Source organism: Hypoxylon trugodes, assembly GCF_022578975.1.
Source record: "Hypoxylon trugodes strain CBS 135444 unplaced genomic scaffold F4822scaffold_1, whole genome shotgun sequence".
Classification (NCBI taxonomy): domain Eukaryota; kingdom Fungi; phylum Ascomycota; class Sordariomycetes; order Xylariales; family Hypoxylaceae; genus Hypoxylon; species Hypoxylon trugodes.
In genome coordinates this window covers 197,001-221,354 of record NW_026250016.1, presented here as the reverse complement: position 1 = coordinate 221,354, position 24,354 = coordinate 197,001, and the positions used below count along the sequence as shown (strand labels likewise).

The following is a 24,354-nucleotide window of genomic DNA, read 5'->3' as shown; positions in this document are numbered from 1 at the left end:
TCCATTGCTATCTCCTCCTCTACCGTCACCTAGCATTACTGGTGGTGGATAGGCGGTGGGTATTGGGTTACGTAAAGTACAACAGCAGCGTAAAGAGATAGGTGAGCTGTTGGGGGACGAGCAAAGTGAATGAAGAGTGAATATCGAATAAAGAAGTGCAAATCAGGTTTTGATCTAAATGTTATATGTTGCTCGGTTAGGCATATGAGTATGCCTTGTAAAAATGCCGTATATTAATCGGGCGACGACACCAGGAGCACTGCCTCATAACCGCAACCCCTGAATACAGAGTATCGCAAGGTAGACAGCGCTAGGATTCTACTCCTTCCAGCAACACGAGCAGAGCACGTCAAGATATAATCCAGCTTTTCTTGAATAAGTACATTGGAAACTTGATGTCGGGTAGGTATAAGCGCACATTAGGATTGCAAATAAACTCTCATGCCATATCGAGGAATTTACATGGGGCATGCGACCGACGGTAGGCATTGCTTGGCACGTCTAAACCTGCCGGCCCCGAAGCGACTTCTAATAGAATCTAGGTCCCTAGGTCTAAACTCCTGTCAAATGCATGCTGATACCTTAATGCTTCTAGTCCAAATACATTGTTCACGAATCTATCCAACCTTTTCTCCAAACTCCAGTCCTGTTTATCCCAATGCGGAAACCCTAAAGTACAATTTTATAATGCATCCCATCCTTTAGCTATCCACCTATGGTACACCCATATCTGTAGCTTATCGAGCATGTCCGTTGCCGACGATTTCAATCTCGTCATCGGACGACATGCCGGATAGTCCTCTTTCCACCCATGCGGACACATTCGATACAGCCTCGACGGGATTATCTAAGTATAACTGGAAAAAGCCTTGTAATTGCGAAGGCGTAAATGTATCTTCCGGGATTTGGCACGAAAACTCTAAAGCAAGTCGCTGCAGTTCTTCACGATCCATTTGTGGATCTTCCTCCTTTTTCTCGCCAACATCTTTTCTCGAAGTCGGTAACGGAGGAGTGCTGATGTCTAGTGCGAACATGCGGAGGAACATCTCTTCGGCTGACTTCTGGCTAATGTTTCCTAGCATAACTTTCATATCGACGCGACCAGGCCGTACCAAGGCACTATCGAGCCGTTCCGGTTTATTCGTTGTCATGATAACAATACGACCTTCTGGAGACCCCACGCCATCTAAAACATTAAGTAAACCTGAAAGGGTACAATTCGATATGATTTCGTTATGTTGCTCATTATCCGGCGACTCGCGTTTCGTCCAAATCGCATCGATATCCTCTAAAAGTACAATACATTGGGGTGGTACCTCCTGAAACATCTGTTCCAGATCCTGATCAGTCGCTACGCTCGGGATCTTGACTTCGTACAAATCGAGACCAAATTCACCAGCTAGAGCAGTCGAAAGTGATGACTTTCCCGTACCAGGTGGTCCGTAAAATAAGTAACCCCTTCGATATGGCATGGATCGGCTGAGATATAATCTCTTTGTGTTGGGGTCAAGATAATTCCGGATATCAGTAAGGAGCTCATGCTTGAGTTTATCGTCAAAGTGAACTGTTTCTAGTCGGCGAATTGGCTTTCGGGACTTTGGTTGCCAGGACATCCTATATCGCGAGTATATTATGACATAGTATTGCGCTTGGTCGTCCGCATATTCTTGGCATGTCTGGATTAATCTTTTGATAGCCTCTGTCGATAGTCCAAGACAGCCGATTGTGAGTTCTTCCCCTCCGACGCCATCGTAGCTGGAATTGGACGTAGACGTCTTAAAGCTGTCGAGTGGTCGTCTTACCACGAACAAGTTGCCATCATGCCAGAACCAGGTCGTTCCGAAATGAGGAAGGTATTGTATATCCCAGCGGGTCTTTTTAAATAACTCGGCTTGCCTCGTGGCTTGAATCTGAGTGCGGGCTGTGAAAGACCGGATGCTGCGAAATTGTACAACGTTGGCTATGATCCAATTCGTCACATGTCGGTTGAGCGGGTCATGAGCAGGTATTGTTATGGAAGAGATGAAGAACTGGCGGATCCAACCGTAGGCTTCATGCCAAGCTGTCCTCAAAAATCTCCATACTGCGGGAGCCGCACCGACGCACGCAGCAAGAGACCCTAAGTGTGTGATGTCAAGACCAGACACCCAGTGGCCAATGATGTCTCTTATAAATTCCAGGCCATGCATTGATGGGTCAAGTACCCTGTGGCTCGCTGTAACCCCAAGGTGAAAAGGCCGAACCATTGTGGATGCGCCGCTGCTGTGGATGACCCAGAGAAGCGCTTAGTTAGCATCCAATGATCGCAACCGTAGCTGAAAAAAATAGAAAATCGGAAGAATAATATAAGAAATACATAAAGAAGATACATGTATGAGGAAATGAGCGGAGATCTTGCATCACATTAATTCCCTCGCGATGAATTGATTACATTAAAAGTTGCATGCTGTTATTATCCAACGCTACAAAGGTGAATTCGGTGAGAATCGTTTTTTTTTCTTCTGTTACTGAGTAAGATTTCTAATCTACGCCACAATCAGCGCCACGAGTTGTTTGTTCTTAGTTTCCATCGTTTCCATCTAAATGTACCCCCTTTTTACCCCTGAGCGTAAGCGAAATGTTCCGATAGCTTATGCCTATCATACCTCAAAAAAGAAAGAAAAAAGAAAATGTCATTAAGTACCTAGGTATCTAGACAGTTGAATTGTCTCTTTCCATCAGATACCAAAATCAAACATCAAATAAATTACATTCATGATTTTGTTTTTCTTGCCTTTCAGTTGACAAAATTGAGCTCCGACCAAGAATTCTAGCAATAACATTACCTTTCAAGATACCCAGGTAATATTGCATTTAAAAACCAAACGCCTTCGGCTTATTCGAAAGTATGCAGCATGCCGGGTCGCTCGTGACTCCCATTAGCTTTGGTTGCACGGCTGGATTCGCTCGCCTCATTATTACTTAAATTCTTTTCTTCCCACTTTCATCATTTTTCTCTATCGACAATGGTCAATGGGTTAAACGATGAGCTGGCATTCAACCCATGTTCCCACATGCGGGAGTCTCTCCAATCTTCCTGAGGGGGAAGAAGGGTCATGCAGTATCGCCAGTTCTAATCCAATCGCCTCTTTGCATGCAACGAATCACAGCATATACCTATTCTCACTTGGTACTTTTCATACCCTGAGACCGGGTCACCATCGTCGTCGTCCAACCTAGGTCGCATAAGTTGCATTGGGTCGAACCCTCGGGCTTCCTGACTTAGACTAACATTTATTATCCCTCTGTATGAGCGGCACGCAGAACATCCCGAGATTCCGTTCTTGACCTTTTGCTTTTTCTGTTTGGACCTGTTTCAGTATCTTCCATGTCGTGGACGTACTGTGAAATCATTCCTGCAGTCCTGCCGCAGTCGGTGGACATTGCACCTTTTACCCGGTGGATATTCGTCCTACTATTACATGCAGGCTCTCTTGTCCGGTGTTCGGTTCTTCTCATTCGAGCCGGTCGGACAAGTCTAATTGGCAATAGAGGGCAAGGCTTCGCAATGGGTGCCTGCACGGTTTTGGGCTCTGCATACAGTCAGATCCTGCTTCCTGCCTCTAGGGTAGTGTCTCTACGCGCTGGATCAGCATCTACACACGGGAACCTACAGTCTGCCAACTCAAGGAGCCTGCAGGCAAATAAGATCGTCGTGTAACTTGAGTATGTATGCACCGATCCTATCACAAATTCCCCGTCCGTGCCGTAGGTATTGCGTCCCCAAGTTTTCCATCGTTAGTCGCTGCCGAACAGCGGCAGACGAATAGCGATCCGGTCAACCCTCATCAGCGACCCCGCTATCGTCGTCACTATGTTCGGCTGTACGTCTAATGTAGGTCTCGAGAGTGAGTGGTCGCCGGTCCACGCGAGACACATTCACGCAATGATCGCTAGTTACACATTGCGACCCTGCTAGAGGGAGTTGGAGTACTTCTCGAGATTAAAATCGCTCTCCTCGCCCAACCTCTTCCTTCTTAGGTAGGATTCCCCTTCGGCACCGTCTCGCTTCATTTCGCTTCTCTACGTTCACTGCGCCTCATGGCGCCCTTTGTTTCGACAAATTTATTCATAATCTCCCGCCCCATCGGTACACAGATCGTCCACGATGTATATACCCCAAACGAATCATCACGATCCTAACCCCTTGGCTTCAACCACAACATTAAGGGACGGTCTGACATGCGCACACGACTTTATCAGATGTCACAATTCCCTTTTATCGATCGAATCCATCCCACTTTTGGTACGGAGGCTTTTTACCGATAGCCTCAGCCTCTTCTCGGCTACACTTGACCCCACGTCAAGGCTAGGGAAGCGATCGGGAGCCGACATAAACACTACGATTGGCGTCGTTGTCGGCGTACTTCTAGCAGTTTTCTTAATTGGCGCCGGGGTGTTTTTATATTTCTACGGGAGGTCAATTCGGTTTACGAAAAAGAGGCATCGCCACCGCAAGTCATCTGCATCGAGAAGCACCAAGAATTCTGAAGGTACCGCGGGCGCCGGCGGCGATCCCCCAGCTGCATGACATAATAATTGACGCCCATTCCAATCCTGGATATTAATTACGGAGTATGTGGTTCGGAAAATTCGTTGAGATTGGATGCCAATGTCCTCCAAGGGATAGTGGGAAAGCAGCATGAAGAGGGCATCTCAATCCATTGGAAGCTTGTCGCGCATTTACAGACCGGCTTACACAGTGGCCAACAACAGAATTGGTGGCTTCTAGTCTTGTATTACGAACAATGGTGTTTTGGATCAAGTTTATTGTGTTTGTAAGATGCGAGGGTAAGGTTTGTACGAGGCATGGGTGGAGTTTGGGGATGGGATTGGCATAATGAGTGACGATTGTTCACGATATCATTCTGATGAAAAATTTCTACATAATCATTCTTACGATGAAGTTTCCATATGGAAACCGGCCCGAACATTTAGATGCTAGGTGAGTGTTAGCCGCTTGACCAAGGATTCTGGAACGCCTCATTTCCCCCACGCTCGTTGATCGACCTTCTAGCGTTGGTGCCCAACGGAAATGCTTACCTGTGCAACCATCCTCAATTGTATCAGGCTCCTGGCCAACATTTTTATCTTATGCCAACTCAGCCCCTCAGTCGCGCGAGATCGCTATGCGCAACCAATTGTAACACTACCTAGCCAGCTATCAATGCTCCCTTCTGTCAGTTATGATGGCTTCCTGCCACGACCCGTTCTGTCGTACAACAGATTCTTCTATGCATCAGGTACGGGTGGGTCGTTATTGATACGATCCTACAACCAGGTTGCCAGCTCGTCTATATGTGCCGATTCCGAATAAGCGATGTCAGTATTTGGTAGATCTCTCTGTGCGCTCCTATCACATGGATTTCCCTGAGTTGAAATAGGAAAGATGGTGTGTTCCTACTGGTGGCGACTTTGCTCGCGCCAATAATCTCCACACCGTCAGATGCGCATATGAAAGCCGGGCAATATTTACCTGCCTGACGTGACCGTGATATGTTTGGATATTCCCTTTTACGGACTATGAGTCTACCTAGGTAGACACTTGGCTCGAGATGAACAACGCTGTTGCCAATATACGTTTTCATAGTAGTAACCCGCAAATACGATCAAGTTGTGTTACATCGTGAACATACACAGCTAAGTCCCATTCTGATGTGTCCCAGTTTGGATTGGCTAAAGATTTCTTCCTAACCCCTATTGTATATAGGTAGGAACAATGAAGAGGTGAAGGCGACGTGGCCTAGATATCGACCATAGAGACCTAAGACTTTGCGGCGAAGCACCGAAGCGTCTTCCATATTAACATCATGGTATGCTTTTATTACCTAGGTACTCTCTTGAAGGTAGACATGCATCTGAGCCGCCAGAAACCGAGTCTCTAATAGCGCATCGGAACTTATGATGGGTCAAAAGAAATGAAATCCCGACTAAATATATGATTATATGTAAGTGAGGCCCTCTCGGGGAATTTGGAATACCCAACCAACAATCATGGCGCAATTCAACCTTGAACCAACCGATATGGTTCCGCCTAAGCCTTCACTACTCCGCTGTAAGCCTACATAAGTAGGACTTAACACACGTTCGTAATATGAAATGACAACAAGGGAAGGCGGGACCATCTTCATACGGCTTTAATGGGTCAGAAATAAGCTTATATTAACGTGGCCTCCGGTCGGGGTTCGGATCCGATTCTGTTACTTTTTCGGAAGGCTCGTCAAATATAAGGAGCGGCCCGGGTCATCGGTTTCTCTAAGTATGGAAGTATTCATATAATTACAGGGCATTTCACCTTGCAAAGTCATAAACAATATAGGCATCTTTGAAAGATCATATTCATTGATTGATAATACAACTTTAGTTATTCGGGCTATTTTGCTAACTGCATTGTAATGTAGGAACGTCTGCGGCAGTGCGAATAAAGTAAGATTTCTAGACAAATATGCCATGCCAAGCTGACTCTTCAAATACCGTTGGTTTAAGTATACTTCAGGGGTTAGGTATCGAATTACTGATATGATTATTGATATAATTATATGGTTACTGATACGATGTTGATGAGTGAGTCAGCTTCCCAACTAACGTTGCTTCCAGATCATCACTCCTAATTTAACGATAGCCTCTAAAACTGGTCGGCTTTAGGTAACTACCAAGGTATGGGGCGCATGATGTTTTACCACTATTTGTTCGGAGGAATCACCATTTTTGATGTCTTCAACGCTATATGCTAGGTTTAAATTGAGCATCAATGCCAAATCTCTTAATTGGCATAGAAAGCTTAACTAATGTAACTTTGGAAATAGGCGGTGACGTCAATGCCCCTATACTGGGATGCGATCTATTAATGGAGAAGCATGGAAAGGCGAAGGCTGAGATACCCTTGAGATACCCGCTCCGGATGAAAGTCAACGGCGGCGTAGCTGAAGCCAAGCGTCGAATCAGGCCAGGATCCGCCTAATATGCCTCGTGGTCATTGTCCTTTTGTACCAACAGCATTTCGAAACTCTTGGCCTAATTTTCAGGTGGCTCAACATTGCTGTGCCGCTTTTCGAGGTCTTCATTATTTTAATCGTCTTGTACCTCAATGATATATCATCATCGACTATGTTGGCATCTCTAATTCAACGAGTCTTATTCTCTAATTTCATCAGTCATATAATATCTCAATAACACGAAAAGATGAAGAACTGGGCCCCCGTTTTCTCTGTCGCGTCACTGCTGCTGCCTCTCGCAGCGGCGGACTGCGATAAATTTACTTTTCTGAACGGTACTGATGCGTCTGGCCAAACTGAGTACTATAACAATGACTTCACAATATCATCATACATCAACTGTACGGCGGACACTGCGACACAAGTTAGTGGAAACAAGACGGTGTGCGAATATCAACCTTACGGAGGTACGTGATAGTCCCATTATTTATCACCCAGTGTGCATCTTGAACGCGAGGGCCACGATGCTATGACCACATCTTAGAGATAAACGGAATAAATTCCAGCTAACACACCTTTAGCGGGGTTGGTAGCGCACCCTCAAATCCGAAACGTCACAATCAGCGATGATGACGATCGCGAAGATATTTTCGAGTTAGTACAAGAAATGATAAGCGATAAGGCATCAGCTACCACAAATTTCAATTTGACTATCGTCATGAACCACACAGCTGGAATCACGAGTTTTGGTGTCGGTGATTCCGGGTACGTGGCTTTCATGCCCATGATGCGGTGTTGGGAGGGTACATTATCGGATTGCGACGACGATGATAACCTTGAGGGAAAGACAGCGCGGGTTTGCGGTTTAAAATGGCTGGACGAATTCCAGAGTAGCAAGGATGCTGGAGTGCAGACCTACGATGGTACCGAGTACTTCGTAGGGACTGATACTGGAAACGGCATTCAGTCAAGCCCTCCGTATTCTGACGTTGCCAACCAGGCTACAAACGACGACGATGACAGTGCTGCCACGAGAAGCTTGGTTAGCGGTATGGCCGTAATGATTGCGTTGATGAGCTTAGCATGTGCGGTTTTATTGTAAATAACTATGCCTAATACCCCATTTGATATTTGAATAGTCATAGCGAGCGTTAGTAAATGATATCGATGTTAATGATGTGCCTTGACGAAATGTGAATAATATGCTTCGAAATGATTACTTTCTATAATAACAGTGGCACATTATGCCTTAAGAGGCTTAAGCTCAAAATTTTGGCCAATCGAAGTTGATCTGAGCACCCTGGCTTGCTCTTTAAGGAAGTGCCTATGCTTAAATTTGGTTCAGCTAGACAACTGCACACTCTGTCTCGGAGTTTCGGAGTTCCCAGCCAGCCATACGCGGTGATCTTTGCATTTTGGGTCGGTGGCTGAATAATCCCAGGGCACAGATAGATTTGAGGGGATATCATACTCTCCTTGACGGTATTTTTAAATGTGTTTGGTTTATATTTTGATTTGAAGCTTACTATGTAAATTTGCAACTCACGGTACGATAGCACTGATTCACAGAATAGACCCTCTTACATTTTGTCGAGTTTATCTCGCAGCATTTGCCTATATAAATTCCAAACTCGTCTTTCCCTCAAGACGAGTGGCGCACATCCCGCATATATTTCCAGTTTGTGTTACACCAGCGGATATGAGGTCTCGGTTTAATGTCGAAAGCCGACGCGTAATCCAAATCCAAACACTGTCCAGGCAGGTATGAACACTTACCTCGCTCCTCTTCGAATCTTGAGCTATCTAAATTAAAGACTTAAAGCCCGTGATGACCTTTAGCGCGTCTTCCCTCACCTTCTTCGTGATCTCCGCAGCCGGGAGCTCTTCCTTAATCAGACCGACGCCCGTCCCGCTAAGAGCAACAGTTAGCAATGACCTTCGGAGGCAAGCTATATGGGGTAAAATCGGATAAAGGGGCTACTCACGACCAAGTTACTATCCTAGAAGCATCCCCGCTCTCCTTAGCGGCTTTGAACTTCTTCACGTTCTCATCTAACGGTACGCCATTCTCGTGGTCCTGATAAGACTCAGTGATAATGGCGCGACCGTCATAGATCCCGGGCCAGAACGTAGTACCCTGGATGCTATCATGGAATTGCGACCTAGCACTCAGCATGAGTCTCTGTTCAGTACAGAGCCTAGGATCTGACTTACTTTATTGTAGTCTTTCCCCCATCTGATGTGCTGATAATCGCCTTTTTCTTGAGCGCATCTGCGTCCGACTCAGAAGCCACGATGTACTTCATGAATCCTCGACGTTAGCAAAAATACTGTGAGTTACAATAGCCTAGTGGCTAACTTAGTAACTTAAAGTCAAGTGACAAGCCTACTCACCCTCGTACCAAGAACAACTCCCTCAGCCCCCAAAGCTAACGCCGCAGCCACACCTCTCCCATCTGCAATGCCACCGGCGGCCCATACCGCGATATCCCTATCGGGGAATTCATTGTGCACTAGATCTGAGATCTCAGGCACCAAGCTGATAACACCAGAACCTTGCTTCCATTGGTGACCACCAGCATCAACGCCCTGAGCGACGATGATATCAGCACCGCCTTTAGCTGCTTCCCTTGCGGCATCAACCGTCCCGACTTGGACCACGACCTTCGGCACCCAAGCTCCGGAACCAGATCCCGATTTTAGAGCCTTGACGACAGACGGGATAGTATCCGGGACTTCGGGTGGTGGAGCGAAGAGCCATACAGCAGCAGGTCTATGACGCCTCAGGATAGGCACAGCCGTCTCGCCAAAATGCTTCGTCGACGGCGCAAGTGTTAGGGCACCTACGCCGATAGGTAGGGTGCTAGCGTCATCGTTGGCGGGAGCGCCCAGGCCGAGATATTTGCGCGCTTGTGCGAGCTGGTTCTCTAGGTCTTCGACGCCTTTAGACTCCGGTTCGAAATCTTTACCACCCTGTATGAATCCTATGCTTGCACGTCAGCATACCTAGCTAAAGAGAGCTCGGTTGAACTAGGGCGAAGACGATGACGATGACGATGAGTTATAGATAAGATGGATCATTTAGGACTTCTGGCGAGAACCTGAACTACATTGGTGGGGGTTTAGACGTACCTAAACCTCCGGCCTTAGTAACCTCAGAAGCGAGCTTCGGGTTCGTCACGCCGGCCATTGGCGCAAGGATAATAGGTGGGTAGGATGTGGTTGGGAACCACGACTTCATCCGTGAGCTAGCCATAGTCGTTAATGTACGGCGGACTATATTCATCTAGGTTCACAGGTGAGTCTATATGTATAAGAGAGATTTACTTGAACTAATCCACGCAATTAGGGTAGAGTTCTTTATAATGTGTCGGTACTTTCTTATAGTTACTGATGGGCGATTCCTTTGTGACTAATACAGACAAAACCGGGATATGTGGGACACCAAGGTCTAGGGAATCCATTCCATCATCCCCTTGGCCGTTGATTTGAGGGCTACGTAGCGAACCCGAAAGTTTATTGTAAGGGAATTTGGAATTTTACTTATACATGTTGAATTTCTCGGCAATAGCTTTTCGCTCAGTACGTAAAATGTCTAATTCAGACATGCCCAAAGGCATGTATTTGCGGGGCAGCGTAGCATTTGACGGCAGCCAAATCCCTAATTCAATAATATATCTAAGAAACCATTGACAAATTGGTTCAATGCTGTGAAAAGAGCAACTCCTCGGAAATGCTAACTGGATACGCTACAGTATGTAGTTAGTCGAATCCCTCTTCCCCGCCCATCCATTCGGATATAAGGGGAAGTCGGTTATATACAATGGTGTTGTATGCACGTAAAAGTACGGTTATGTAAGGAGTTACCTAAGTGTCAAACATACTTGTTTACTCAAATCCTCCATTTCTAGCTAGGCGTGGACATTGCTAGGGATACAGGTAGCGCTTAGGCATAGGGAATGAACAGATACATGATGACGATGTTATGTGATAAGTACATGTGTAACTAGGTACCCAGGCTCAACTGCTTCTTAGGTACGTACTATTTGATCTGTGTTGTCCTGACGATACGGGAGAACAGTATTTCCGTTAGCTGAACAAATTAGCCAATAGAAAAAAATGCATTGATTGTTTCTTGTTGGAGAATTACCCCACCATTTTCCCCGCATGAAAAAGAAAATCGGAGATTCGGGGTTCAAGTGACATCATATAAAATATTTTATGATAAGTCAATCTCGTGAGAATGGATGCAAAAGACAGAAAATGTATCTCAGGGGCACTTTTGTATTTTCAGCTTGACACCATTTTGGTAATCGTTCTATCTACATGAATAAGAATACCAACTACAGAAAAGCTGCCCTCCTGGAATTAGGTGATATCTCGTCTTGGGACTAGATCACCTGAAGCCATCTAAATAGCTTCTAATTCCTCCACAATCCGGTTTGTAAACTACCTTCTTAGGCCTGTTTTCAAATCTTAATCCCGAATACAGTTACAAAATATGCCATAAATCTGGCCCTCTAGCATGTGCTCGCGTTTTGCGAAACTCCTTCGCCTTAAATTACCGAACGCCTGTTGTATGATGCCAGTTGTTGTGGGAACAAGAAAAATAAATCAGGAACGGAGTCCTTATCCGTGAGGTGTCGAATTCATATCGACTGTATGCCATGAACCATCTAACGCCGGTGCCAATGCAAGTAGGATGATAAGTACAAGAATCTAGGAAAATATGCAGTAGCTGTGCTGACCCCGAAAATGCCAAACTGAAACACGAGTGGACAAATCAATAAGGATGATTTTGAGGTTGATGGCTGGCGTAAGCAGGGAGAAATTCCGGAACAATACCAGAACGGAGATCATTTCGTCGACCAAGTGGTTGATAATGCATTTGGTTCGAACCCAAATGATACTGGGAAAGCGGCATAGATGGAGGGGGGTTTAGAAGATGGTTCACTCGGCGAACCGGCTTGTAAGGACTAGCTCGTTGTTGTAGATATACAAGCGGTGAGTTTGAAATAGGCGTATGCACACCATACGCCTCGGCCAATGGCGATGAACCAAATGGTGTCAGACTAGTGGGGCTTTGTCGTTTGATTGGTGTGCCGTAGTTTGGCGGCAGCACATAGGACGGTGTTTGTGGTCCACATGTAGCAAGCACAGGACCCTGCGGTGCCCAACTAGTCGTAGCAGTTGGATAAACCGTTGACATTGCTCTCATACCATGCCCGAGAGGAGGCAACGACACTGCCTGTTGAGGGGGACATGCCGAAGTTGGTGGATACGTGGGCGGGAGAGTAGCCTGGCTAGTGTCGAGCGTAAGATGTGGCACGGGCAGACGTACTGGCTCAGCACCCGAATGAGCTGACCGATTCGGTTGCATTCTCGTAAGAGTGGGTTGGCGAAGGGTTTTCTTGGTGGCGGGTTCGACCGCATCCCCGCCTTCTAGACTTCTCTTTCGCACCATAGCGTGGCCTAAGCTCGGTTTAACGGCGAGAGGAGAAACTGATGGTGTAGGGTGGTAACTGTTCCAGCTGTGAGCATTGACCGCTGAGTTAGGCGAATAAGCGGCCGCAAGCGACAACGGCGCGCCTTGTCCGGTTGATGGCAAGATGTTGGTCGGGGAAGGCAATGGCGAAGTATATCTTGCGTGGTGTGTCGGCGATGGTACATTCATCTGCATGATAGGTGCGGCGTTACGGCGTCTCTCTTCGATCACCGCCCGCTCGCAATATTCATGAAAACATGACAACTTGTTCAACCAATCTTCCCATTCTTCTTTCGATGTCAACAGTCCGTATCGCATGTTGCTGAGAAATTCCACTTCCATGATATGAATTTCTTTCACAGAAATAGACGAGACTTCGGCCCACGTGTGGTTCGTGTACGTGTTATCGTCCAAGACTATTATTCTTGTTAGAAACCGACAATTCCTAGCTGACATCGGAAAACTTACATTTGTTGCCTAGCATGAGGGCTACAGTCAAGAGTCGATACTCGCTTCCCGGGCTCCCATTCACTTTTGGATTTACCTTCTTCAACCGGTATACGAATAGCAGAGCTAATAGGATTACATTTTGCGTCACCTGGGTCGTGGATAGAATCTTATTTACCCACTGCTTGTAGGCGGGGCAGGGTTGTGTGTATTGGGAGAGCGGAGGTATCGGATCAGATGGTGAACGGTCTTTAATGTGTTCAGCGGCAACAATCGTATCCATGGTCTCAAACCAAAAGAAACAAGTCATCTAGGAAAATATTAGCTACCATGTATACGATTGGGGAGTACAAGTCAAGACTCACCAGCGCCGCAAAATCGTCCAGGTTTCCCCCGTTAAGGCTAATACATGATGGAAGTTGCAGGTTGTGCGTTACCATGGTCGAGTCTTTCTTCGAAACCGTACCTTCGCAACGCGCGCTGAGTGGGCCTGTAGATGCAGGTGTCGTGGGTTGGGTCGATGGTTTTGAGGAAGGATGTGCTTGCGGTTGAGAAGTTATCACCTGAGCAGTATTAGGATGTGGCTGCTGATATTGTGAATGCTGAAGCTGTTGAGGCGGATGAGTCGTATGGAATTGATTCATAACGATGTCGCATAGTGATCCTCCCGTCCGGCCTGTCTGGACCATAGCATGTGGCTGTCTCGCTAGGGCAACATGGCTGTTATACGTGTTAGACAACACGGGGTGGTGGTATGTAGCGTTCATGTTTTCGGCGGGAGGCGTTCGCAGACCACCCCTATACAGGGAGGTTTGTCGAGCTAACAGGTAGTCTTGTTGCTTGTCGGGACCCAGTGTATGCCGTAGTGGGTATGCGGCAGTATGGGTTGGAGAAGGGAGGTATGGGCGAAAGGTCGAGGGCGCAACGGCTGAAGACATGTGGGATCAATTCGATTTTGACGTCTTCAGGAAGAGGAGAGGAAGTTAATTAACAAAGAAATTGTTTGTATGGGTCGTTGGTGAAGGTTGTGAAGGTCACCGTGGCGTTGTGGAGGCGTATCTGGAAAGGCTTGGTGAGGCAACGGGTTCCTGACTACCGTATTCCATTCACTTTTTGATGTTCGCTTTATTCCACCACGATGGTCGAGCTTTCAGGTTCGTCCGGACAGAGATGATGTTGCTACAGGTCAATATATGATTAGGTGATGGGTCATCTCTGATGAGCCATGTCGAATGGGATGGAGGTCGTGGGAAGGAAGAAGGCAAACGTCGGAGGAAGTTTGTTCGTTCCTGATTCCAGAAAACCCAGCTGGTAGGTGTGGATTGCTACGGATGAGATGTGGATAGGTTGATAGTCGACGGTAAAGGTAGGTAGGTAGAGTGACAGTAGGAAGGTAGGTCGCAGGCAGGGAAAACAGACTCGATATAATCCAAATAGATCAAACGTTGGCTGTTGCTGCTGCTGCAGTACCGCGGTTGTACAAGGAAGACGGGCAACTTATTAGGTTACCAAGGTGACTCTGTATGCCTCCTTTCCCGAATTGTCTTGCGTAGGTGGGTGTGTATGTGTGTATGTGTGTGCGTCGACTGGAGCCTTTTTCTTCTTCCTCTTTCCCTTCTTTACTTCTTTCCCTATATTCACACAGGTGCGGCAGGGTTCTCCTAGTGTTGGGCGGGACCCATGAACAGGATTCAATTGAAACTTGGGGGTATCATGAAAGTAATAAGTAATATACAGAACAAATAGCAGAGTCACGAATGTTCCAGGCACGGGACAGGGCAGAAGCAGGGTATGGATTAGATATTATTATGGGATGAATGAATGTAAATAGGTATGTATGTATGTAAGTAAGTACGTATGAATGAATGACTGAGGTAAGGTGAAGGAAGGAAGGGTTTCTTGTTTGTATGTACGTTATGTATGTATGTACAACCGACTTACACGACGATGCTGGAGGATGCAGTGATTACCTCAGGTACTGTCGCAGTAGCAGCGTGGTAACAAGGTAGCAGGTAGCCGGATTGAGACTGGGCTGGATTGGCTGGATTGTGTGGTTGCTCATGGCTCCGTTGATTGGCGCATGCCATTGACCAAGCCCATAACTATGGTACCTTGACTACCCTGTCCACCCTGACTACCTTGATTACCTTGACTATCCGTGACTGGTCAAGCTGACCGTGGATTAGAGAGTGGATAAGTTGGACCGTGGAGCAGCAACCATTGGGCCGTGGGGCCGTGGATACGGCTCGAAAAAATAATTCAAGGGCCAAGGGCTTATTAGGTGGTAGTGTGAGAGGGATACATTGTATGTAGTAGCAGAGGTTAGAGGCGTGGGTTCGTGCGTTACGTATTGGATTGAATGTTGTAAGTGTGTGTGTATATGTGGTGTGGTGCCTGGGTGCCTGGGTGCGTAGTGGATGGTGTAGTGTTGTGTATAGTAAAGAAAGAGAGAGAAAAAAGGTGGATCGTGGGTTAATTGGAGTGGGTTAAAAGTTTTGGAACAAGGCTTTGAACTTGACCGACGAGGGGGTGTGTAAGGTAGGTACGTTCATCGTGTGGTCTGGGTGTGTATCGTGTCAAGCAGGAGCGAAGCAGCAGCAACAACCACAGCAACAGGCGTCTAGCAAGCCTAGCACACTTGCCTAAGTAGGTCCAGGTAGTCACGACTGGGTTCTTAACAGGGGGGTGTTTTAAAAGAGTAATTTCCTTGCGTAGCTGGAAAGAGTACTTCACATTTAGCTTAGTTTATTATGGATAAATGATGTATTTTTTTTCATCCTAGGAAGGCTTGTCTAACGAAAACTTGGCAAGGGTGTATGTATAAGAGTAGTATATTATGATGATTGGCTTCACAACCACAGGGAAAGGAAGGAAAAGAAAAAAAAAAAAAAAAAAGCAGTAAAAAAAGTCAGCAGCAAGCCCCTCCTTGTTCCGACCTTTACCGTCTCCACCTGCTATGTACAGACAATACATTAGATCAGTATTCAAGTATCTTTGTATTCATACGGTAAGTCCGTACTATCCCTATCCGGTGGGTTGGTGCATCTTATTATAGTATGTTTATTCAATTTCTTATACCAAATTATACTGTATTCTATGGGCTTTGAATGCGTCATAAACTTCGGTCTTAGGATGGATTATTATTATTATTTAGTGTGACGGTGAGAGTGGATTTCGGATTAAATGCCCACTTGGAATGAATTCATATTAGATACACGTACCTACGTACATTCAATGGTGACTACAGGTCTTAGCGTCTTTCCTTACGGCGATATTGGTCTGAGCTCTTAGTTGTTAGTAGCCCGTAGCCCCAGTACAATAATTTTATCAATAGCACCTCACTGACGCATAATTATGGCGTAGTTGTCTATCAGCCAGGTAGCTTGCAAAGGTACTTAGCCACCTACGGCCGCATGGGTATAAATCTTTGTACCTAAATATATAGCATGAACTTAGATACGAGATTGGAATAAAAGGTGTAATGAATGTGCGCGGCAAAAATACTTCACAATGCGTTGGAGACGATCTAAACTCAATTCGCTATAAAACCCCCTCCTAAAATATAAGCAATAATGAATTTCTTTTTTAGAACTTTAGAAATTTAATTGCTCTCGGTTTGCTTTGGTTGGAGAGAAGGCGGAACATGCGACATGGAAGGCCAAAGTAGAAGGATGACCGAAACGGAACCTTACTTCACTAAATCCAGAAGATTCAAACAATGTATCCAATGTATCAGGGATGAATTCGGAGCGCACAATAAAGGGGGGGCTGAGGGGGAGGAAAAGAGGGAAAGAGGGGAGGGGGTGGGCGGAGGAATTAATTGAGATTGGCAAGGGCAACAAAGGCCTAAATGGCAGTGGCAGTAGGAAGCGGGCGGACCATTTGCTACTGCGGATATATGTATATACGTATATTTAAATGCTGTACGTACTTACTTAGGTGTACATTCATATTATATGTACCTAGTTAATGCAAATGGAACTGGAATTGGGAAGTGGAAAGTGGCTCCCCGCTTGCGACACGCTTCTGAACTCTTATCTCCACACCCTTTTTTTAAACTCTTTCGTTCGTATCCAATCAATTTCTCGCTTATACCCATTCAGGATATTCTACCTAGGTACGCCACACTAGCGTAGAACTATGCGAGCTATGTAACTTAGTACCTATAATGATACATCATACCTCCGTCGAGACGCCGACGGAATTCTATCCTCTTACATTTCCTTCGTTACTACATGCTACATGCTACATGAAGATCGTATTGAAACAACCTACGTACTGCCCAGTCCACGGCAGAGGCACAAGACAGACACATTACATTGCAATATCCCGTGTTCTCTTTCCCTGTCATCCTTCAAGGGTGTTATTCATGGATGTATGATTAGAAGACATGCCGGAGTATTACTATGTCCATATCCATGATACAGTCAGTCTTACACGGTTACATGTTAGTCGTACGGTGTAGGTAACATTTAATGCCATCTGTTACCTGAGTTTGCCGTGCGGCCGTGTAAATGCGTAACGTAAGCGATATAGCTAGGCAGTAGATTACATTACGAGAAGGTTACGCAGTACGCTAGGTGATGCCGCGTCTATAGTACAGCCCAAAATACGCTATGGTGTAGATACATATGTAATAGCCCCCTTTCAAACAACACACTAGACTGTTCGAGATCGATCATCAATCAAGATTCAAGCCGCGACACGGCGCATTGGCCGCAGAGGAGCCTAGTCAGTTGCCTGAGGAGGCTTTATATTAAACCGTACCAGGGTTATTTGTGTTTTACTGTCAGGTGGGTAAGCACCGAGAGTACCAAGGTCCGAAGAATATCGAAATGATGCCGGTTCTCAATTCCGATAGTAAAATACTCAAAAAAATGGATAGATATTATAATATACTGCTGTACGTACTACAACCGGTTATGATAACGCCGCCGCCACCATTACCTAGGTACCTAGTAGGTATGGGCATGTGCAATTCAAATGCCACATCTATTAATGCTAAACTCAAAGAGTCATGTTGACCCCCAAGAAGAAAGTTACTTCGTGGGATGATATCGTCAATCATGTTACATATTTTACTTCCATACCACTTATATGAAATTGAGCATTGGCGGGGTAACTTAACATTGAAGGAATATCATAGGTAAATCATGTCTTTCATGAATTGCAGCTGTAGGGGCAAAAGTATCAAACCAATATACAATCAATATAACAATCCCTTCTTAAAGCCATTTGAAATGTCTAGCGCTTTTTTTGGTAAAAAAGACCCGATCAATCTCCACATAAAACGAAGTGTCGGAATGAAACAGGTAGATAATCTTACTACCTACAGTATATGCGGTTCTCCTCATCCGGTGGGAGAAGAGGTTTGTGAAGACTGAAAAAAAGACAAGCATTACGAAAAGCTACGTTGTCTTGAAATTATTTCTTTGTGTATGGATTATGTATTACCACAACCTAATACATGGGCTATTATCATGTATGATTGCATGGTGGATCATCTTACAAACAAGCCGAGCTTCGTTTTTTTTTTCTTCCTTCCCCCATCTTACTTTTTCGCCTAACGGCGATGGAGGACCCTGTTCTAGGTAGAATTCGCCCGAGAGCTAAAGCAGCACCCCCAAATGTAACTCGGTTGAGTGCAATACGCAACTTTTCCTTCAAAATAGGACATGTTGGGCTGGAAACGGGCATCCTTTAATGCGTCCGGGAAAGGAGGGAGGAAGGAAAGGTATTTTGTGTGATACCGGCATCTTGGGAATGCCAAGTAAAAGGAACTCTAATAGAAGCACACACAGCTTAGAGGACTCCTGTGACTTAACTTGAACGGGATCTCCATATCTAAGCTTGTTCTATAGGTACACACCCTCCACCGTCGGGGTCTTATGGCCTAGACAAGGTACTTTGTACTTCAGCCTGCATTTCGAATCCCTTTAGCTCTTGGGCTTCAAGGAGGGCGACGTTGGCATTCTGCATTTTGGAAACGAGTTGCATCCGATAATGTGGATGCCGCGTCGTCCCAGCACCATGCAGAATTCCAGCGGAACCCCGAGGAACGTCAACCCAGTTTTACCGCCGTCTAGCACGATGGAACGAATGGCCTTTACTTTAGAACAGAAAACTGGATAACTGCGCCTAGCCGCACGGGGTCACTCGGTCGACTTCAGCTAATGAGTTAGGATACATAGTAACCAAACGGCGACGGCGAATGAGGAAGGCGTGCCACCATAGGAGGAATGATGAGTACCACGTAATGCTTACGGTCCTCCTCTAGCGCTATATGGGCATAGGCTTAAGACCCGGACCGTCCAGGCGCCAGCGATGGATCGTCTAAGGTGGTATGTAGCCCCCCAACAACCCCCCAATAATCGACTAAGTAACATATTACGCTACTATGTAAAAATGGGTGGTCCTTCGCAAGGGATTCATGGTAATGGTGGTGGCATAGACGAGGCGGAGAGGTTGTCTAGCATTTACAAGCCTTGTAAAATACCTGGTCTAGCCCGTGTGCAAAATGCGCGACTTGCATGCCCAGTGTCGAGAATGATAGCGACGCCACCATTACAGGAATGATGAGCTCGACAATTTGATCGCCATGGTACCAAATGGAGAAAAGGAGTTCGTTTCCATAGTATGCATATACATATACGCGTAAGTAGATTTTCAGGCGAGATCGTATTGTATGAGGAGATACCATGTCACGGACCTTTGCAATACGATCATTCGACACAGGTTTTGAACACACCTGCAGCCTTCCTACCCTCTATTTAATCGTCCTTATGATTTCCAAAGGCTTACTAGATATGTGTATTTGAATACAACGTACGTACCAGTGTTGTAAGATGTGAGCATGCAATTCCCTCTTCACCATCCCTCATATCACATAGCATCTACGTATCAAATCTATCGTATACATACGTACAATACAGTATGTGAGAACGCGGGCATTACGGTAAGACGCATTTATATACTAGATAGAGTCAAATATTCGATAGTGGCAATACCTCCGTACCTTGTTGACCAGGTTATGTGTATTATTTTTTTCCTTTCCCGTCCGCCAAGTTCCAACACTTTTAGCTTGAACCAACGAAAAACTCCATCAGTCATGTCGTTATTGGATCATCGCCAACGAATACCCACACCACGATATGAATCCATAAGAACAAATCTGCCCAAGACCTAGATTAATGACTCGAAAAGAGCCTGCATGAGATGTCTCGGTGTCAGGATTTCATCAGGGGAACATTGCAAGTCAATCGATCTCCAATCCGAGTAAGAGAATGCCTGCATGACCCCGACCGCCTTGACACTCGTCCCATCGTCACCTGTCAATTACTAGGACCAAATTGCCAAGTTTGGTCCCGACAAGGGTAGTTCGGCCTTGAAGCATATCGCGAGTTGTGTGCATCATGATCGATAGATCTCATCATTTAATCGCAGCATAAATACGTACATAGAAAGGAACAACGGAAAGGCAACCGCAACCCTAAAGGACCAAAGAGGACCAAAGGAGTGTCGTGTGTGTGTGTACAGAGTCAGGACTTCTATCAGGACGACCAATCATCACTGAGATGGCTCAGCCTGCTGCCTTAGGTTTGACCGATGCCTATCCCCCCCCCGAGATGAGTGTACCTAACATGGTGGCTATCATCAATTACTGAACCGAAATTCGCTTCGTGGGTCGCTACTAAGCAGTATTCCAATACTTTAATTGCGGCGTAAAAGCTCCAGAACAATCATCAGATCGGCATGCGACTAATTCCTTCTCATCATTATTATTATTATCAACATTATGTATTATCATTGCCCGTCAGTTCTTGATGAAAACCGAAGTACACAGCTAGCATAATTCAATTGCCAGGTTGGCTAGTGTGGTGTCGCTGCTTATGAAAACGACGTTATTTTTATCGAATCCCCAGCTTCTTCCTATTACGACCCCCGTCTCCTCATCTTGATTCGATACAGATTTTCTCCGGAATATTCATATTTCTCACGTGTATCGAAATGGGGTCCCCGATCCTAGTACGATATATATGTATATGCAGTAGATAGCATGCATATCAACCTGACGCTATTCCTGCGGGCGGTGAGGTCGGCATACCTCCAGTTAATGGTTGCTGGTGTTCTACGATACGTACAACAACCGAGCTTCCACTTGACGCATCCCTCTTCTTTTTTCCCCTTCATACTCATGGTGAAAGTTCATGGGAGAGAATGACAACCTGCTTTACATTCCGATTTCTGCTTTTTGGGGAAGTACCTGACCACTCATATGCGCACGAACCAAGTGCTACATCACACAAATCCCAACCACTCAAAACCACCCTTGCTTCCGCTAGGTTTCGTCTTCAATATACGATGGGCTTGGAAGATCGTTTATCACTATCATTAAAAAACAACCGTGGGCGCAGGGATAGAGCCTCCGTGCCGAGAGGTCTAGGTACTCATTCGGCCTGCCTTACTCCGTGCAAGTCATACGTAAAAGTACGTTACCAGATAGGTAACCTGGGTAATAATTATAGTGTTCCATTCATTACGGATGTATCCATTTACTATCGACACCCCTGTAGTCCCTCTCCCTCCTCTGACCGCATTTCATATCCATTGGACCAGCCAATGCAACGACACTCACTCTGGGATTCTAGTCCTGACCATTACGGCGAGCTGCCGGTTTTAGCGGTCGGTCTCTATCGGTGACCCTCGGCCGGCGTTTTCATGCCGGTACGGCTCTGAGACCTACACTACGTCCTTCGATTCCCATATCGGTACGAAAGGGGTAAGGTCAGTCTTTCCAAGTGGAGTAAATGAGAACAAATAGCTGGAGCCTTGATATACTTTTACTCTTCGTTACGCCATCATATCCGAGTGATTATCACGAAGCAGCGCTACCATGGCACAAATGTCACTAAGTTTCCTTATCCGAAGAGTCTAGCCCTTTCTAACTTGGCTACTTCGCCCATCAAGACGGGTGCATATGTTTTTAGGAGCACCTAAATTACTCCTAGTGTACTTAGATACCTAGGTAGTCATCCCTCACAAAAAGCATTATTTTCTTAGTGCTGTGGCTTGACATCCTGCGATCCGGTATGTAGGTACGTATGCCTGCGTCACCGCCACCAGAGAAGATGCAGGCCTATTGTCATTAGCTCTGCGTATTGCAACACTGAGGGTCCATAGCAATGCCTAGATATGATTGGGCCGACTATTAAAAGTGGAAGCGCCCCCGTCTTATGTGAAGCAATACGAATTTAATATCAGGCAAGGCATTTTCAAGGGGATATAGAACGTGCCTATCTAGTTTGGTAAACGTCAGCTGCGCATACATATATGTACCTAGGCATGTATGGATATACATCCGGCACATATTGCAATTACGATCATTAGGTATGGTTATGTAGTGACTGGAACCCCCTATCTATCGGATCAAAACGTTAGTTTGTATCTCATTTAGTTTTGCCCCTAGCTACAGTGATAGTCGACGACCATTGTCGGAGACCTAGCCATCAAAGGATTCGTTCATATGTAAGAAAGTGCCCATCACAAGTTCCCCCCAGCCTAGGGAGTTTGGTCAGATGAAACGCAACCAATCCGCCGTCGTAGTGGCATCCATTCCGCCTAAGGGAATTACTATAAGCGCAAGGAGGTATTTGTGGCTGCACCGCGTGCCACTCCAGGGCAACTTTTAGCATGGCACACTGCAACTCGGGAACCCTGCTTGTTTAATAGTGTCGAGTCTGAGCCGGTGACATCCTATTGGACGAACGGTCCTCACCAACTCGTGGGAATTTTTTTTTTCTTCTCTTCCCCAAGAGCTTTAGCTCTGATCCATACCTAAACCGCATTCATGTCGGCGCTCGGCGGTCATTGCGAGTCATTATTGCTACCTACCTCAGACTTATCTTCCCCCAAAATCGCCCAGGCGGCGTTGGATGCACCATTTAGCTATGGCACGAGACTATCGTACTTTTTAGCTTTTATTTCGCTAAGCCGACTAGGTACTATGGTAAATATCGGGTCTGGTGGATATGGGCATGTCTGTAATGGCTCTCCTCGCCTGTTCTGGACCGGCATAATGAGGTATTTCGAGATCCAGTCTCGAGTCAGCCGCCACATCCATAGGAGCCGGCCCAACGTAGATCTTAACCGCTGGGTAATGATTCAACCGTTGTGCCACACACAATAGCTTTGCTTGGTACAAGCCGGATTGGTTTTACCATTCAGTTCCGTGCCAAATCCTAACAGCTCTGTTGGAAAATTCCGTGATGACAGGTCTTAGTCGCATAGAAGCATCTCTTGACGATCTCGTCGATTTAACACGATTTCCTTACCCGGAACACAGTCATGATTGGTCAATCCGCGGTCGCCAGTGGAATATGCTTCCTGCGACCAAAATCGTTTTTAACTACCATGCTACCTATCAACGCACATGTGGACGAAGCGGTAGGAAGACAGAATTACTATCAGCCACCAAGCTACATACCTAAATACTGTACCATCTACTGTGAAGGCTATGAACACCGCATAAGTTCTGTACCATGCGCAAATAAACCCGTGGACATACATGAATACTATTGGCTTAAAAGAATTTATTTTCTCAAATATTAGATCTACCTAGCTTCTAACTATAACATATATACGAACACGATAGGGGCGTTAATAGTAAACCTAGGAGAGATCATGAACAAGACCCCGGGTCCCTGGCCTCACGGCCATTAAATCGAATTCATTACTTGCCAATGTTTCCAAGGAATAAGCGCCGTGTCTTTTTTTTTTTTTACCATCATCTTGCGCAGGGAGTATCTAACACGGAATAGAATCTCTCCACGGGAGCCGATTTACACTAGAATTCCCCATTCTCTACGTGCAAAGTTTCGTATCCAAGGGTTTTGCGTCAAATAATTTATATTAGTGTGTGCAATGAACGACCCGGCTTAGCTGCTTAGATCCCTTCCCTGCACAACCTCGTTTCCGAAGCGCACATCATTCGCTGGTTCATTTCCAACAGGACAAGACAAGGCACACGGTTTCTCTCGCAAAACGAGATTGATCACCCTTTTCGATCTTCATACTCCTAGCTCCGACGGCGATTCTACTAAGTAATGTATCTTAGGGAGTCATACGTTTCTTCAGCCTAACCTGGATCCCCGATCCTAGACATGTTAACTGACTGGGCCGCCTACACATACGCGTGCTATCCGGGGCTACTAGCTGGGTTAGGGATGGAGAAATTAGTCGACCTGCCACATTCGAATCATCTTATATAGCAATATAACGTGTACATATCTACACATGTGTGTAGGTACGCACGAGAACATCATTTAGTACTCGGGACGCACACGCGTGCTGAGCTGGTTTTGTTGGTTGGTATTCGCATCGACACCCCCGCCCGGCGGCTTGCCTCTGCTTTAAAGAACCCTGAAAAGGAACCGAAAGCCACTAATCGTC

General features: G+C 45.9%; 5 protein-coding genes across 5 annotated transcripts; 2 read left to right on the top strand and 3 right to left on the bottom strand.

Moving 5' to 3' along the window:
• Nucleotides 1–327: 327 nt before the first annotated feature.
• On the bottom strand, nt 328–2,559 carry F4822DRAFT_383729 (mitochondrial chaperone BCS1). The gene has a single exon (XM_051456461.1). It carries the CDS (start codon nt 2,244–2,246, stop codon nt 738–740), a length of 1,509 nt encoding a protein of 502 aa, XP_051318939.1. The 5' UTR covers nt 2,247–2,559; the 3' UTR covers nt 328–737.
• Nucleotides 2,560–3,865: 1,306 nt separating this feature from the next.
• F4822DRAFT_2253 (uncharacterized protein) lies at nt 3,866–4,822 on the top strand. The gene is made up of 2 exons (XM_051454065.1): nt 3,866–4,020; nt 4,138–4,822. Exon 2 carries the CDS (start codon nt 4,148–4,150, stop codon nt 4,568–4,570), a length of 423 nt encoding a protein of 140 aa, XP_051318938.1. The 5' UTR covers nt 3,866–4,020; nt 4,138–4,147; the 3' UTR covers nt 4,571–4,822.
• A 1,725-nt stretch (nt 4,823–6,547) lies between these two features.
• F4822DRAFT_2289 (uncharacterized protein) lies at nt 6,548–8,222 on the top strand. The gene is made up of 4 exons (XM_051454101.1): nt 6,548–6,603; nt 6,662–6,696; nt 6,846–7,441; nt 7,556–8,222. The coding sequence occupies exons 3-4, from the start codon at nt 7,222–7,224 to the stop codon at nt 8,074–8,076; spliced, it is 741 nt and encodes a 246-aa protein (XP_051318937.1). The 5' UTR covers nt 6,548–6,603; nt 6,662–6,696; nt 6,846–7,221; the 3' UTR covers nt 8,077–8,222.
• Nucleotides 8,223–8,431: 209 nt separating this feature from the next.
• Nucleotides 8,432–10,703, bottom strand: F4822DRAFT_2109 (FMN-dependent 2-nitropropane dioxygenase). Its single transcript, XM_051453855.1, has 5 exons — nt 10,107–10,703; nt 9,369–9,958; nt 9,189–9,274; nt 8,960–9,136; nt 8,432–8,886 (listed from the first exon to the last, which is right to left on the bottom strand). Exons 1-5 carry the CDS (start codon nt 10,258–10,260, stop codon nt 8,778–8,780), a joined length of 1,116 nt encoding a protein of 371 aa, XP_051318936.1. The 5' UTR covers nt 10,261–10,703; the 3' UTR covers nt 8,432–8,777.
• Nucleotides 10,704–11,757: 1,054 nt separating this feature from the next.
• On the bottom strand, nt 11,758–13,844 carry F4822DRAFT_435569 (uncharacterized protein; the record flags this gene model as incomplete). The annotated part of the gene is made up of 3 exons (XM_051462214.1): nt 11,758–12,875; nt 12,928–13,216; nt 13,272–13,844. 3 exons carry the CDS (start codon nt 13,842–13,844, stop codon nt 11,758–11,760), a joined length of 1,980 nt encoding a protein of 659 aa, XP_051318935.1.
• Between the last annotated feature and the right edge of the window lie 10,510 nt (nt 13,845–24,354).

Coding starts and splice junctions, on each gene's coding strand:
- F4822DRAFT_383729 (XM_051456461.1), bottom strand. CDS start 2,246: ATGGTTCGGCCTTTTCACCTTGGGGTTACAGCGAGCCACAGGGTACTT.
- F4822DRAFT_2289 (XM_051454101.1), top strand. CDS start 7,222: ATGAAGAACTGGGCCCCCGTTTTCTCTGTCGCGTCACTGCTGCTGCCT. Junction 7,442..7,555: donor CGAATATCAACCTTACGGAG/GTACGTGATAGT, acceptor ACACACCTTTAG/CGGGGTTGGTAGCGCACCCT.
- F4822DRAFT_2109 (XM_051453855.1), bottom strand. CDS start 10,260: ATGAATATAGTCCGCCGTACATTAACGACTATGGCTAGCTCACGGATG. Junction 9,137..9,188: donor GGGGGAAAGACTACAATAAA/GTAAGTCAGATC, acceptor GCTGAGTGCTAG/GTCGCAATTCCATGATAGCA. Junction 8,887..8,959: donor TCTAGGATAGTAACTTGGTC/GTGAGTAGCCCC, acceptor TGTTGCTCTTAG/CGGGACGGGCGTCGGTCTGA.
- F4822DRAFT_2253 (XM_051454065.1), top strand. CDS start 4,148: ATGTATATACCCCAAACGAATCATCACGATCCTAACCCCTTGGCTTCA.